At 46.4% G+C, this 14265-nt stretch overlaps 1 protein-coding gene across 15 annotated transcripts in view; it reads left to right on the forward strand.

Annotated features, from left to right (window-relative positions):
* The window catches only part of LOC118081220 (uncharacterized), a 32488-nt gene that overhangs the window by 9171 nt on the left and 9052 nt on the right, over window positions 1–14265 (forward strand). For 2 of the 15 annotated variants that reach the window (XM_088663918.1, XM_088663915.1), the window contains 4 exons: window positions 2782–2959; window positions 3086–3212; window positions 5794–5874; window positions 6377–8457. In XM_088663918.1, coding sequence (XP_088520044.1) covers window positions 2885–2959; window positions 3086–3212; window positions 5794–5874; window positions 6377–7908 — 1815 coding nt within the window. In that variant the 5' untranslated portion in view covers window positions 2782–2884 and the 3' untranslated portion in view covers window positions 7909–8457. Of the gene's footprint in view, window positions 1–396; window positions 498–2781; window positions 2960–3082; window positions 3213–4348; window positions 4431–5790; window positions 5875–6376; window positions 8458–11036; window positions 11099–14265 lie in introns of those variants that run through there. The other 13 variants (XM_088663921.1, XM_088663919.1, XM_088663912.1 and 10 more) reach the window with 11 other exon arrangements.

A 14265-nucleotide genomic window follows, 5' to 3' on the forward strand; every position in this document is an offset into this window, starting at 1 on the left:
AAGTCAGTCCCACAGAATTCAATGGAGTTTAAAGACTAGAACAGCGTTTCTTTAAAAAAGGGGGGGGGCGACATATGGATATTACAATGGGTCCACAGGTGAACATCGTGTAAATTGGGGGGGGGCACAGCACGAGACTCGAGGGCCACGGAGGGAAGTGAGAAGTGAAGAAGAAAGAAGTGCCCATGCTTCGCAGTAGATTTATAAATAACTATAAATAAAACAAGTTCTGTTTGCGAGCAAAGCATTTAAATAGCTACCTAAAAGGTAGGAAGGAAAGTCAGGAGGGGGTCATGGTCGGGGCTCGGTGTGTGTGGGGGGGGGAGTCCCTTCCCACTACATTTCTAGGTCTCTGCTTCCGGAGGGGGGAATCCCCTCCCCCTGGGTCAATGAACTCGCTTCCTAAAAAGGCAGGAAGTGACGGAGGAGGGTGGGGGGGTAGAGGCAATGTTACATCCCCCGGAAGAGAAGGAGGCCTGCAAAGGCGGAGGAAAAAGGTACAACATTTCGGGGGGGGTGTGATTTGGGGTGCAGGGAGGGAGAATAATTTGCTTTTCCTCCCTCTGAATCTACAAACAGGGCAGGAGGGAGTGGGGAAGGATGAGGGGGGTGAAAACAGGGAAGTTCTCCCCCCTTTCCCTCTGGGAACCAGGAGAGGCAATCTGCAAGGGGGGTGCTCCTCTCCCCCCAACAAGGTTTGCACTGCAGGATGAACCCCAGAACTCCGATCTGCCGCCCCCTGCCTCAATCGGGATCATGAAAGCATAAGAGCCAAATCAGAGCGGCCCAATGGGTCTTCCCTCCACCCCATAAGATATTTTATTCAAGTTGGCACCCCTGCGGGGGGGGGAGATATGGAGAGAGGAGGGAGTCTGCCTTGGTGCAGGGGAAACTGCCTTACATGGTGGGGGGGGGGGTGTCGCTGTGTGGCTCTTTTATCCCCAGAGCTGCAGAACAGAGTCGCCTCTGGATTGGGAGAGAGGGAGGAGATTTCGAATTGGGTGGGGGGTGAGAGATGGACAATGTCAATGGAAATCGGCCTCCGGAGCGTCCTTAGTAAGAAAGAGGCTGATGTGAGAAGGAAGCAAAAGGAAACAAGAATTTGCTGCTTGGGAAGGGGGAGCCCCCCCCCGCAGCTCCCCTTTCACAAATCCTAGTCTGGCAGGCTGAGGTTGCTTTGTTGGGTTTCCCAAATTTTGGGGTGCAGTTGGGGAGGCATTTGTGTCCCAATGCTGGAGGGAAGAGGCGCATTTCCGATTTCCTGAAGCATGAAAAACACCTCGTCAGTTTCCCTCCTGCTTGGCAAGGGAAATGGGTCCATGGATGGCAGGATTTGAAACTGATCAAGGTCTCAGGAGCCCTTTAAAAAGTATCAAGGCAAAGACTGGAGGAATTAAAGAAATGCCCCCTCCCCAGCTGGACTTGGGGGAAAGAGGGGGAGGGAATGAGTTTTTGATGCTGCTTCTTTCCAAAAAGAGGCTTCTCCAGGTGTCCTCTTGGGACTTTGTCGGAAAAGAGAATCAAAGCTCCTAGGAGTGGGAGATCTGGCCTGTCTTGCAGGATTGGCCCAGCGCAGAGGTGCTGAGGGACTTTTTCTGCCGGTTCTGGCAGCCTCACTCCTGCCTGGCCTCGTCCCCATCCAGGTAGCCAGGAGGGCCTTATAACACTGTAGGTCAGGCATGTCAAACCTGCGGCCCTCCAGATGTTTTGGACTACAATTCCCATCTTCCCCAACCACTGGTCCTGCTAGCTAGGGATCATGGGAGTTGTAGGCCAAAACATCTGGAGGGCTGCAGGTTTGACATGCCTGCTGTAGGTGATCTAAAGCCCACCACCTGGGCAATGCTCACACAAGAACCCTGCAAGGTGGGCTAGGATAAAAGGGTACATACACAAACAAGCAAACAGGTTCCTAAGAGGAAGGACTAAGGGCCCATAAGCCACTGAACTTCATATCTCTGTCCCCTAAACTACAATCCATGTTAGCGCATAGAGTGCTCTATATATTCCCATCTGCTCTGCTTGGATGGAACTTCTGCACCCTGGTGCCCTCCAGATGTTGGTTTTATTCTGACAGCAAATTCTGCCCATAATTTGGGAGTTTGCCTTATTTTCTTTATTCTGAATGTATCAAAAGGTCAGTAACTGGTTTCCTGGATGGCTGTTCGGAGGAAAGGAAAAGCGAGGTCTACAGATATAATGACCACAATGCTTTCTGTGAAGCTTCATTAAGAGTTTGGGATTTGATCCTAGAACTTTGCAAACCGAAGCTGAATATCCCCTAAAGACTCAGGCAGCTTATAGTATTATAAAGTTCCAGTAGAAAGGATTACATCCTTCCAGTTCCCTGCCTTTGTAATTAGAATTTATGAGTACTGTGGACCCTCTGGTTACAGATTTAATTCATTCCAGGGGTCCATGCAAACCTAAAAAACCATAACCAAAGGTGCCTCTTCTGCGCATGTTTGGGCGCGATAAAGCACTTCTGCTCATGTGCTGCTTCTGCGCATGTGTGAGCGGCAAAACCCGGAAAAATACTTACAGGTTTGCCGCTGTTGCAACCCGAGAATTACGTATCCAGAGAAGTATGTAACCCATGGGTCCGCTGTATTAATTTATTAGTTCTGGTATTTGTAATTTGTCAGATATATGTTATCTGTGTAAACGTCTCCCACCCTAAATAATACGCCATTCTGTGAACCATTCTGAGATCTGGGTATAGGGTGGCATATAAATTCAATAATAGTAATAATAATAATTTTTCCAATGTTCTCCTTAAAGAGCTGCTCTCTGCATTGAAGTACATCGCAACAGCTGAGAGAGTCCCAGAAGTGGCCCAGTTTACGCCTCCTTCTCCTTCTCCGTCCTTTCCACTGGCAATGCAATGGCCTCCAAGACACCCTCTGAACAGTCTCTTCTTAAAGATGGAGTGGAAAGAGGAGCCAGGCAGCTTCCTCAGGTAGGGAAAGAGTAACGGGAGGAGGGAGGAGGGAAGAGGCACAGATGGGACAACCCAGCTTCCCTCTGTGTTGAGTGAGGATGAGGGGGATCTAAGAGAAGCTCTGTTTTCTTCTTCTTCTTCCAGGCCCTCTTGACCTTTGAGGAGGTGGCTGTGTTTTTCACGGAGGAGGAGTGGGCTCTGCTGGATCCAGGCCAAAGAGCCCTGCACAAGGAAGTCATGGAGGAGAATTATGAGATGGTGGCCTCTCTAGGTGAGGAAGCATTTTTTCTCCCTCATGGCTGCTAGACATTGAAAGAATCAACATGCTCTTTGTTCCATTTATTAATGCCGTGTCTTCTTCTTTGGCAACCCCTCATAGCCGGGTAAGATTGTCTTCCATGAACACGGTGTGTCTGTAAGTGACTGTAGAGTCCAATTCTGGATCCACACATTCTTCCACAGTGGGGACATAGGTTTCCGGGTGGGAGTTAATCACAGTGAGGGTTTGCCAAATGTGCTTTCCTGTTGGCTAGTTTCTCCTTTAAAAAACTGCATTTAAAAAAATTTCCCTTGAGAGCGTCTTGAAACCTCTTTTGTTGTCCTCCGGTATTTCCCTTTCCATTCCTTTTATTATTATTATTAATATTATTATTATTGCAAAGTGAGTCCCTCAATACAAAACCATGCATAAAGAATAATATAGAGAAAGAAAAAGCAGAGAAGAAAAAGAAATGCAAAGAAAAGTAGACAGCAAAAGAATAAAGAAAAGTATAATATTTCAATACGATAAACACTATTTTACAAAATAATAGTAATAAGACTTCCATCACTCTCACAACACTTCCTTTCACATTTCATATTTTATCTGTATTTCAGTATTATTTTCATCTTAATTTATAGATATGTATATATATATTTCAGTATTATTTTCATCTTAATTTATAGATATGTATGTTTCTCCTTTTCCATTCACGAGGTCATTCTAGACACCGCCAAATTTTTACATTAGAACCTTGTCTTTCTAAATAATAATTCAAGCAATTCCATTCCTCCTTGACTGTATTCATTGGCTGTAGTCTTACTATATCCATCCATTTGGCCAGTTCCAAATATTCATATAATTTACATAACCACTCCTCTTTGGTCGGTAGCTGGTTATCCTTCCAGTACTTAGCCACCAGGATTCTTGCCGCTGGTGTCTTTCTTTTGGAATATCACTATTCAGTATTCCCAAAAGTTATGTTTCTGTTTTTTTGCTATGTGAAGTTCTTAATAACTTTCTTATTTCTTCATGGATCATGTCCCAGAACTTTCTGATCTCTGGGCATGTCCACCACATATGGTAGAAGGTTCCAATATGCTTTGTGCATCTCCAACACTTATGACTAAGCGATTTGTTCATTTTAGCCAATCTCTCCGGTGTTAAATACCACCTATGGTGCATTTTGATCTTCTAGCAGTCCATGGGACCAAACCTATGCATTTTCAGGTAGTTTTCTCTTATTAAATAACATTCTGTAAAAATTATAATTTTTGTCCACAGTTTCTCCCACTCTTTATATTCAATTGCATAACCTAAGCCCTGCTCCCATCTTATTATCTTCTTTCCCTTTTCCTCTTTTTCTATTTGAGCATTCTGTAACAGGTTGTACATTTCCTTTCCATTCTTAAGTTGGGTATAGAGTAGTTGCTTTTGAAGATGGTAATTGGGCATCAGAACATATGACCAGCCCAACAATGTTGATGTTGAAGATTGTAGTTTATAGCAACACTGTACTTTTGTCAGTAGGTAACTCTTCATAGGCTGATGTTTTTGTTGTTTAGTCGTTTAGTCGTTTCCGACTCTTCATGACCCCATTGACCAGAGCACGCCAGGCACTCCTGTCTTCCACTGCCTCCCGCAGTTTGGTCAAACTCATGTTCGTAGCTTCGAGAACACTGTCCAACCATCTCATCCTCTGTCGTCCCCTTCTCCCTGTGCCCTCAATCTTTCCCAGCATCAGGGTCTTTTCCAGGGAGTCCCCTTCTCCTTGTGCCCTCAATCTTTCCCAACATCAGGGTCTTTTCCAGGGAGTCTCCTCTTCTCATGAGGTGGCCAAAGTATTGGAGCTGATATTTCCTTTAAAAAAGCTGATATTTCCTTTTTAAAAACCTATGTAAAATCTACAAAGATACAGGATAATAATGGTGACATGAGCTTTCCTGGTCCACGTCATTTATTAGCTTTTAATGGGCCAAAAAAAAAAAGCAGAGACATCACCTTGCCTACAAAGGTCCGTATAGTTAAAGCTATGGTTTTCCCAGTAGTGATGTATGGAAGTGAGAGCTGGACCATAAAGAAGGCTGATCGCCAAAGAATGGATGCTTTTGAATTATGGTGCTGGAGGAGACTCTTGAGAGTCCCATGGACTGCAAGAAGATCAAACCTCTCCATTCTTCAGGAAATCAGCCCTGAGTGCTCACTGGAAGGACAGATCGTGAAGCTGAGGCTCCAATACTTTGGCCACCTCATGAGAAGAGAAGAATCCTTGGAAAAGACCTTGATGTTGGGAAAGATGGAGGGTACTAGGAGAAGGGGACGACAGAGGACGAGATGGTTGGACAGTGTTCTCGAAGCTACGAACATGAGTTTGACCAAACTGCGGGAGGCAGTGCAAGACAGGAGTGCCTGGCGTGCTATGGTCCGTGGGGTCACGAAGAGTCGGACATGACTAAACGACCAAACAACAACAACAATGGGCCACCAGATACTTTGCTGTCTTTGTTTCACAAGATTAACATTTTGGAATAGGTATTTTTAAAGTAACATATGACATAAACAGCACTTCTGTTTTACTTATTTCACATAGCAGAGATTCTAATACTCAAGTCTGAGCTCATCTCCTCCCTTGGAACAGAAAAATACAGGGATGCTGTCCTGGACCAATTGAGAGGTGCATACTTCCACTTTGCTGTGAGGCTGTACCTTTGTATGTTTCCTTTCAGTGTGTAGGAATATAAAAAGAGCCCTTTTGGATCAGAACAAGGACCCATCTTTTCCAGCATCCTGGTGCAGGTTTAGGTGGTGTGCACAGTTGGTTGGAATGTATCAGCAATAAATTACAGAATATGGGAGGAAAGAGGAAACTGAATACAGAGGCGTAGCATTTTCACTGGGGGGAGAAATCCCTGGTCATTGGCCATCTTTGCTTGGGTTGATGCTACTTAGAGTCCAACCACATCTGGAGGGCCATAGATGCCTCACCTCAGCATAGATGTTTTCTCTTGATACTCAGTGTTACATGGGAGTTAAAGATTCTGGTAGGTAGCCATGTTGGTCTGAGGCAGTCAATAAGAGGAGGTGCTGGTTGGTATTTCTGTGTGTTAAGTTCTCTCATTCTCTTACTTGAATACCTAACAATATTTTCTCCCTACCCCCCTCCCACTTTAAACCAGGTGATGAAGAAGGCAGTCAGAATTTTGAGGGGCCATCTGTAAAGTACTTCAGTGTGAGTGAACACCTCAGCACACATCTACAAACTCACAAAGGAGAGAAACCCTTTCAATGCATGGAGTGCGGAAAGAGCTTCAGTAAAAATGGAAATCTTACCGTACATAAACAAATTCACACAGGGAACAAACCATTTAGATGTATGGAGTGTGGAAAGAGCTTCGGACTGTGTTCACACCTTAGCACACATCTACGAACTCACACAGGGGAGAAACCTTTTAAATGTATGGAGTGCGGAAAGAGCTTCAGTGAAAGTGGAAAACTTACTGTACATCAACGAACTCACACTGGGGAAAAACCCTTTAATTGTATGGAGTGCGGAAAGCGCTTCAGTGCAAGTGGAACTCTTAGACGACATCAACGGATTCACACAGGGGAGAAACCATTTAAATGTATGGAGTGTGGGAAGGGCTTCAGTCAGAGTGGAATCCTTACTAGACATCAAAGAACTCACATGGGTGAGAAACCATATAAGTGTACGTTTTGTGGAAAGTGCTTCAGTGCGAGTGGAAGCCTTACTCTGCATCAAGGAACTCATACAGGAGAGAAACCTTATAAATGTTTGGAGTGTGGAAAGAGCTTCATTTGTAGTGGGAGACTCACTGTGCACCAACAAAGTCACACCGGGGAGAAGCCATTTAAATGTATTTGTGGGAAGGGTTTCAGTCAGAGTGGAGCTCTTACAGCACATCAGCGAACTCACACAGGGGAGAAACCATTTAGATGTATGGAGTGTGGAAAGAACTTCAGACTGTCTTCACACCTTACTATACATCAACGAACTCACACAGGGGAGAAACCTTTTAAGTGTATGGAGTGCGGAAAGAGCTTCAGTGACAGTGGAAGTTTTAGAACACATCAACGGATTCACACTGGGGAGAAACCCTTTAAATGTATAGAGTGTGGAAAGAGCTTCAGTCACAATGGGACACTTACTAAACATAAACGAACTCACACGGGTGAGAAACCATATAAGTGTACGGTTTGTGGAAATAGCTTCAGTCAGAGGGGTGATCTTGCAGCACATGTACGAACTCACACTGGTGAGTTACCATTTAAATGTATGAGGTGTGGGAAGGGCTTCAGTCGTAGTGGAAATCTTCGAATTCATCAACGGACTCACTCAGGGGAGAAACCTTTTAGATGTATGGAGTGTGGAAAGAGCTTCAGTTGTAGTGGAAATCTTAAAATTCATCTCCGAACTCACACAGGGGAGAAACCATTTAAATGTAAGGAGTGTGGGAAGAGCTTCAGACGGAGTTCACAAATTGCTATACATTGGAGAACTCACACAGGCGAAAAACCGTATATATGTATAGATTGTGGGAGGTGCTTCAGTGAGAATGGATCTCTTAGAAGACACCAGCGAACTCATACAGGGGTGAAACCATTTAAATGTATGGATTGTGGGAAGTGCTTCAGTGAGAATGGAACTCTTAGAAAACATCAAAGATCTCATAGAGAAGCAACAGTTTAAATGGGAGGGATGTGGAAAGTATTTCAATTATAATGGAGTTCTTAATAAGCAACCACAGACTCTTATGGAGGAGAAACTATTTAGTTTTATGGAGTTACCATGTTTTCCCCACATTGTCCCTCATATCAGCAAACTCACATAGGGAAAAAAATCAATTGTAAATGCATGGAGTATATTTGATGGTCTCATATTTGTATGGAAAATTGTACATATATGTATTATAGCAATGAAGGTAATGTCTCATAATAAGTATGATCAAAGATACAATGTACTGTTAGGGGTGTGCAGAATGTGACTCTCGAGGGTTCATTGAGAGGGAACATGTGCTGAGAGTCCGCTGAGAGTCTCTTTGGCAGAGAGAGTTGGGAATGGATAATTGTGAAAAGTGGAGCAAAAGTGGTGTTTAGGAAGCAGGGTTGCGTGTAGAATCCTAGAACTGTAGAGTTTAAAGGGACTTCAAGGGTCTTCTAGTCCAACTCATTGTTATAAGAACAGCAGCATAAATCACATTTTTATAGTCGCAATAAAGGAACAATGAAAACACAGAAATACTGGAAAGTAACCTTTAAAATGTCCTATGTTGTTTATATTTTAAGCATTCATTGCTTTACAGTACCTTCTCAGTCATGGCTTTATTAATGGCAAAGTGGATAAAATCCCTGGTGGCAGCCGGAATAAAGGAGGTGCTGGGGGAACAACCAATATGGGGAGGGAAGATTTCCCTGCGGAGAGAGGAATCTCTCTGCCCACATAACTGGCCCATTTTTCAGAAATCTGTAGAAAGAGCAGGAAGTATAGGAAACTGAAAGCAGAGTTCATCTGGAGCTGCTCCTCCCTCTGCCGGCATTGAGCATTTGCCCATGACACAGCAAGTCCTGCAAGCTGCCCACAGTTGGACTTCACCCCCAAAGGCCCCCTCCTCCATCGCCTCCCGAGACAGACGGATGCCAACAGGGTCTCTTTGCCTGCCAAGGCTTTCACCTGTGACCTTCTGCATGCAAAGCATTTAATTCGAGACCCCCCCTTTTTCTTTTTGAAAAAAGCAACATTCATTTATTAAAGTAAATACAGCTTTGTCCACTATCACAGAATGATCACACCAATCCTCAATCCCACACCACGGTCATTTTGGCTCCCCCAGTATTCTCGGTAGGAACCCAACTACTGATTCGCTTGGCTAGACATTACCAGTCATTGTAATCTCCACAATAACTCCGTGATAATGATGATCATGGCATTGAAATATCCTCCTCTTCAAGGGAGAGAAAGGAAGGCCAGATTGTGTCAGATGTATCTTTTTTGGAGATGCCTTTAATTAGACACTGATTGTATGTGAGGCCTTCTGATAGAGCATGTACGCCCAACGTGTCCATCTCATCGTTCGCATGATGGGTACTGGCATCGCAGGCGCCTCGGGCACCCTGCTTCGGCCACTGGCATGGCCAACCGCCCAGGAAAGGCATGAGGCGTCTGCCTCCACCACAAGCCTCCGCCCCGGGCAGGGAGGCGAAGGTGAGGCCCACGGGCTCTGGGCTGCAGCTGCGGAGGGGGCGCAAGAGAGACAATGACACCCCCCTCCCTCTCCCCCCCCCTCCCGCCAGTTCCCATCGAAAGAAAAGGCACTCTCCCTCCTAGTTCTGCATGGATGCTGAACTTTCCTCACCTTTCCAGTGCCAACCCAGCTGCATTTACTCAAAAATAAGCCGCTCTCCCTCCTAGTCCTGCGTGGATGCTGAACTTTCCCAATCAGAAGCCGCGGGAGCCTCTTCGGACGTTCAGGTTCCAAAACAACGTTCACAAACAGGTCACTTCCGGGTTTGCGGCATTTGGAGACAAAACGTCCGAGTTCCAGGGCATTTGGGATCCATGGTACGACCGTATATTCCTGGGCATGGGATACTATACAATAATAATACATCCATCCGCTGTAATTATTAAGTTTGCAGATGATACCACCATAATGGGACTAATCACAGGTGAAGATTAATCAGCGTATAGGGAGGAGGTTCAAAAAGTCTTGACATGGTGCCTAGAGAACAACTTGCACCTAAATACCAGTAAGACAAAGGAGATGGTGTTGGACTTTCGGAGGAAGAGAGGGGAACTAGCCCTGTTGTATATCGGGGTGGGGCAGGGTGGAGAGAGTCTCTTCCTTTGAATTCCTGGGAGTTCACCTTAGTGAAGACCTCAATTGAAAAATCAATACAGCCTAGGTCAGGCATCCCCAAACTGCGGCCCTCCAGATGTTTTGGCCTACAACTCCCATGATCCCTAGCTAACAGGACCAGTGGTCAAGGATGATGGGAATTGTAGTCCAAAACATCTGGAGGGCCGAAGTTTGGGGATGCCTGTCATGGGCTGTCCCCTGAGTTCGCTAGATGACATCGCAGGAGACCGCTGCCTCAGAAGAGTGAGGAAAATTCTCAGCGACGACTCACACCCCAGCCAGCACCTCTTTAATCTCCTACCTTCAGGAAGGAGATACAGAAGTATAGTCATTCGCACCAACAGGTTAAATAACATTTTTTATCTGTGGGCTGTTGGGCTGCTGAAAAATATTATTTATTATTTATTATTATATTGTGTTGTTTTACTAAACTACTTATGGCATTCTAGCACTTTGGGAGAAACGTTCTCTCAATGAGGGTCTATGCTTTGCACTTGGAAGGAAGGTCCCATAGTAATTGAGATGTGCATTTTGTTGTGTTCTGCCTTTGTTGTGTTATCAAGTGTCAAAGTTCGCTCTCCGCTGGTCCTTCCACAAACCACAGCAACCACCCCTCAAAATGCACCAATTGACCATGAGAAATATGCCAGGCAGCTAGCAGGTGAGACACTCCCTGGAGAGAAATGCCCCATCTTTGGGGTTTGGGCTTTGGCCCTGCGGTCAAGGGTCCTGTTGCTCTCTTGCTATTAAAGGGTCCTCTTTGGCTGCCGGGTCGGGAATCCACGAATTTCTCGCTAAATAAATGGGAATATAGAGCTTCCCGGCCTGGAAGGGAATTCCTGTTTGCAGGGAGGGGGAGGCGGATCTCCTGCCTCTCGCCCTCCCTCTGGGTCAATGAGCTCCGCTTCCTAGAGAGGCAGGAAGTTTTGTGGGGGGGGTTACGGGGGGGGAGGCAATCTGGAGGGGAGGGGTCTCCATCCTCATTCCCGGAAGAGCAGCGGACTTGGAGAAGAGGAGAAAGAGGTGCCGCATATTTGGGGGTTATTTGGGGGTGGGGGAGTGGGAGAAGGATTTGCTTTTTCTCTCTTTGAATCTACAAACAGGGCAGCTGGGAAAGGAGGCGGGAGGATTGGAGGGGGAGAGAAAGGAAAGCAGGGAGGGGCTCCGCATTTTCCCTGTGGGAATGGGGTGGGCTGGATGCAGCCCATCTTGTTGCAAAGTGTTGCCCTCCCAAAACAGGGTTTGCATTGCAAGATCCTTTTTGAAGCGCAGAGATCTTTTGAAGCCAGCCTCCCATGGTGGGGGGAGGGGAGGGGGCGAAGACACTTGAGATGAACCACAAAAGGGTCTCTCCCCCCTCCCAGTGCACCCTAACTAGAAAGGGATTTTCAGCCCCACCCTGTGCATGTAGACTCAGAAGTCAGTCCTTCTCCCTTCAAAGGGGTGGCAGCCCCATTCCACCTAGTGATGCTCCTCTCTCTTTAACAGCCTCCATCTCCCTTCTCACTGCTGCCCCCCTCCTGCCCCCCATCGCTCTCCCCAGGGGATGGGTGAGCTCCTCCAGGACCCTGATCTGCCCCCTCCGAAATCTGCTGCTGAAGCCCCTTCCTCAGTGGGGTGGAGATCGGGAGGGCAAACAGGGGGAGAGGAAGTGGAAGCAGCTGGAGAACAGAGTCGCCTCTGGATTGGGAGAGAGGGAGGAGATTTCGAATTGAGAGATGGGGAATGTCAAGGGAAATCGGCCTCTGGAGCTTCTTTAGTAAGAAAGAGGCTGATGTGAGAAGGAAGCAAAAGGAAACAAGAATTTACTTCTTGGGAAGGAGGCGGGCCCCCAGATAGTCTTGGGGCAAAGAGGGGAGTATGAAACTGATCCCCCCCTCGCAGATTTTGATGCTGTTTCTATCCAATAAGCGGCTTCTCCAGATATCCTCTTGGGACTTTGTCAGAAAGAAGAATAAAAGAACCCAGGAGTGGGAGATCTCGCCTGTATTGAGTGTTCAGACCCCTGGACTCTCACTTGTGGGGTGCCTCAGGGTTCTGTCCTCTCCCCCATGCTCTTTAACATCTACATGCATCCGCTGGGAGAGATCATCAGGGGGTTTGGGCTGGGTGTTCATCAGTATGCGGATGACACCCAACTCTACCTCTCTTTCAAATCATTAAAAGTGAAGGCGCTGAAGGTCCTGTGTGAGTGTCTGGAGGCAGTGAGGATGGATCGAGGATGGAGGATGTATGGCGGTTGAATCCTGACAAGACAGAAGTACTGTTTGTGGGGGACAGGAGGCGGGCAGGTGTGGAGGACTCCCTGGTCCTGAATGGGGTAACTGTGCCCCTGAAGGACCAGGTGCGCAGCCTGGGAGTCATTTTGGACTCACAGCTGTCCATGGAGGCGCAGTTCAATTCTGTGTCCAGGGCAGCTGTTTATCAGCTCCATCTGGTACGCAGGCTGAGTCCCTACCTGCCCGCAGACTGTCTCACTAGAGTGGTGCATGCTCTAGTTATCTCTCGCTTGGACTACTGCAATGCACTCTACATGATAATAATACTAATAAATAATAATTTTTTATTTCTATACCGCCCTTCTCGATTTGAAAACCAGACTCTGGGCAGCTAACAGCAAATATGAAACATTAATTAAAAGCAACCTTAAAAACAGCATAAAAATACAACATAAATGTATCATAAATGTATCATCCATGTCAATAAAATTCAAAACGAAATTTAAAAAATCCTTCCAGTACCACCTTAGAGACCAACTAAGTTTGTCATAGGTATGAGCTTTCATGTGCATGCACACTTCACAAGATGATTGTTTCTACAGAGCCTATCATCCCTGAGCATTGGCCATGTTGGCTGGGGCAGATGGAAGTTGTAGTCCGACAAGATCTGGCGGGTCATGGGTTCTCCTGCCCTCAGCGTGAGAAAGAAGGCTGGTTGCTTTGCTTGAGAAGGAAATTTTAATTTAATTTTAATCCATTTCCCGCTGTTCTCCCGAATGGAGAAAAATCCTGGAAATTCCCCAGATTTCCGACCTGCCAGGTAGCCTCCATTTTGAGTGCCGCTCTGCTCATGTCTGGGCACCGGAAATTGGGCAGAGCAGCATCGGAAGTCGCTTCCACGCATGCCCGGTGGCCATCTTAGTGGTGGGCCACCCAAGAAGGCCACCTCCATGTGGCCACCACCAAAATGGCCACCTCCATGTGGCCACCACCAAGATGGCCACCGGACATGTGTAGAAGCGACTTCTGGTTTATGCACACTTCTTCAGATTCACTGAAACAGTGCACACGAAAGCTCATACCTATGACAAACTTAGTTGGTCTCTAAAGTGCTACTGGAAGGATTTTTTTATTTCGTTTTGACTGCGTCAGACCAACACGGCTACCTACCTGTAACTAATAAAATTCAAAAAATTCAGGGTCATTTTTTGGGAGGAAACCCAGTTCCGTAAACATCAAGTGATACGTGGGGCTACCTTTGAAGATGACCCGGAAACTACAACTAATCCAGAATGCAGCAGCTAACTACTGACTGGGAGAGGCCGGCGAGACCACATAACATCTTAAAAGACCTACACTGGCTCCCAGTACATTTCCGAGCACAATTCAAAGTGTTGGTGCTGACCTTTAAAGCCCTACATGGCTTTGGTCCAGTATACCTGAAGGAGCGTCTCCACCCCCATCGTTCACTCTTCTGGTAGGCCCCAGGATGAAGAAGTAGAAGACATCTGAAGGCAGCCCTGTTTAGGGAAGCTTTTAATATTTGATGGATTATTTTAATATTTTGTTGGAAGCCACCCAGAGTGGCTAGGGAAACCCAGCCAGATGGGTGAGGCATAAATAATAATAATAATAATTATTATTATTATTATTATTATTATTATTATTACCCCCACCTGGGCAATGCTCACACAAGAATCCTGCAAGGTGGGCCAGGATGACAGCATGTTCCGTGTTTGGAACAGGGGTGGACACCATTATCCAGCCTGTGGGCCACATTCGCTCCTGAGCAGCCTTCCAGGGGCCACTTTCCATTGATGGGCAAGGCCAGAGGACAGAGTTGGTGGAGCTATGGCGCTGACTCTGAGCTTTGTGCAGCAGCTGCCTGCCTTCCAGGGATATTTTCCAGCCACACAAAAGCTCCCCAGGAGGTAGCTGGGAAGCGATGGAAACATACCCTCTTTTTCCTTA

The sequence above is a fragment of the Zootoca vivipara genome, chromosome 2 (assembly GCF_965207765.1).
Source record: "Zootoca vivipara chromosome 2, rZooViv2.hap1.1, whole genome shotgun sequence".
Lineage (NCBI taxonomy): Eukaryota > Metazoa > Chordata > Lepidosauria > Squamata > Lacertidae > Zootoca > Zootoca vivipara.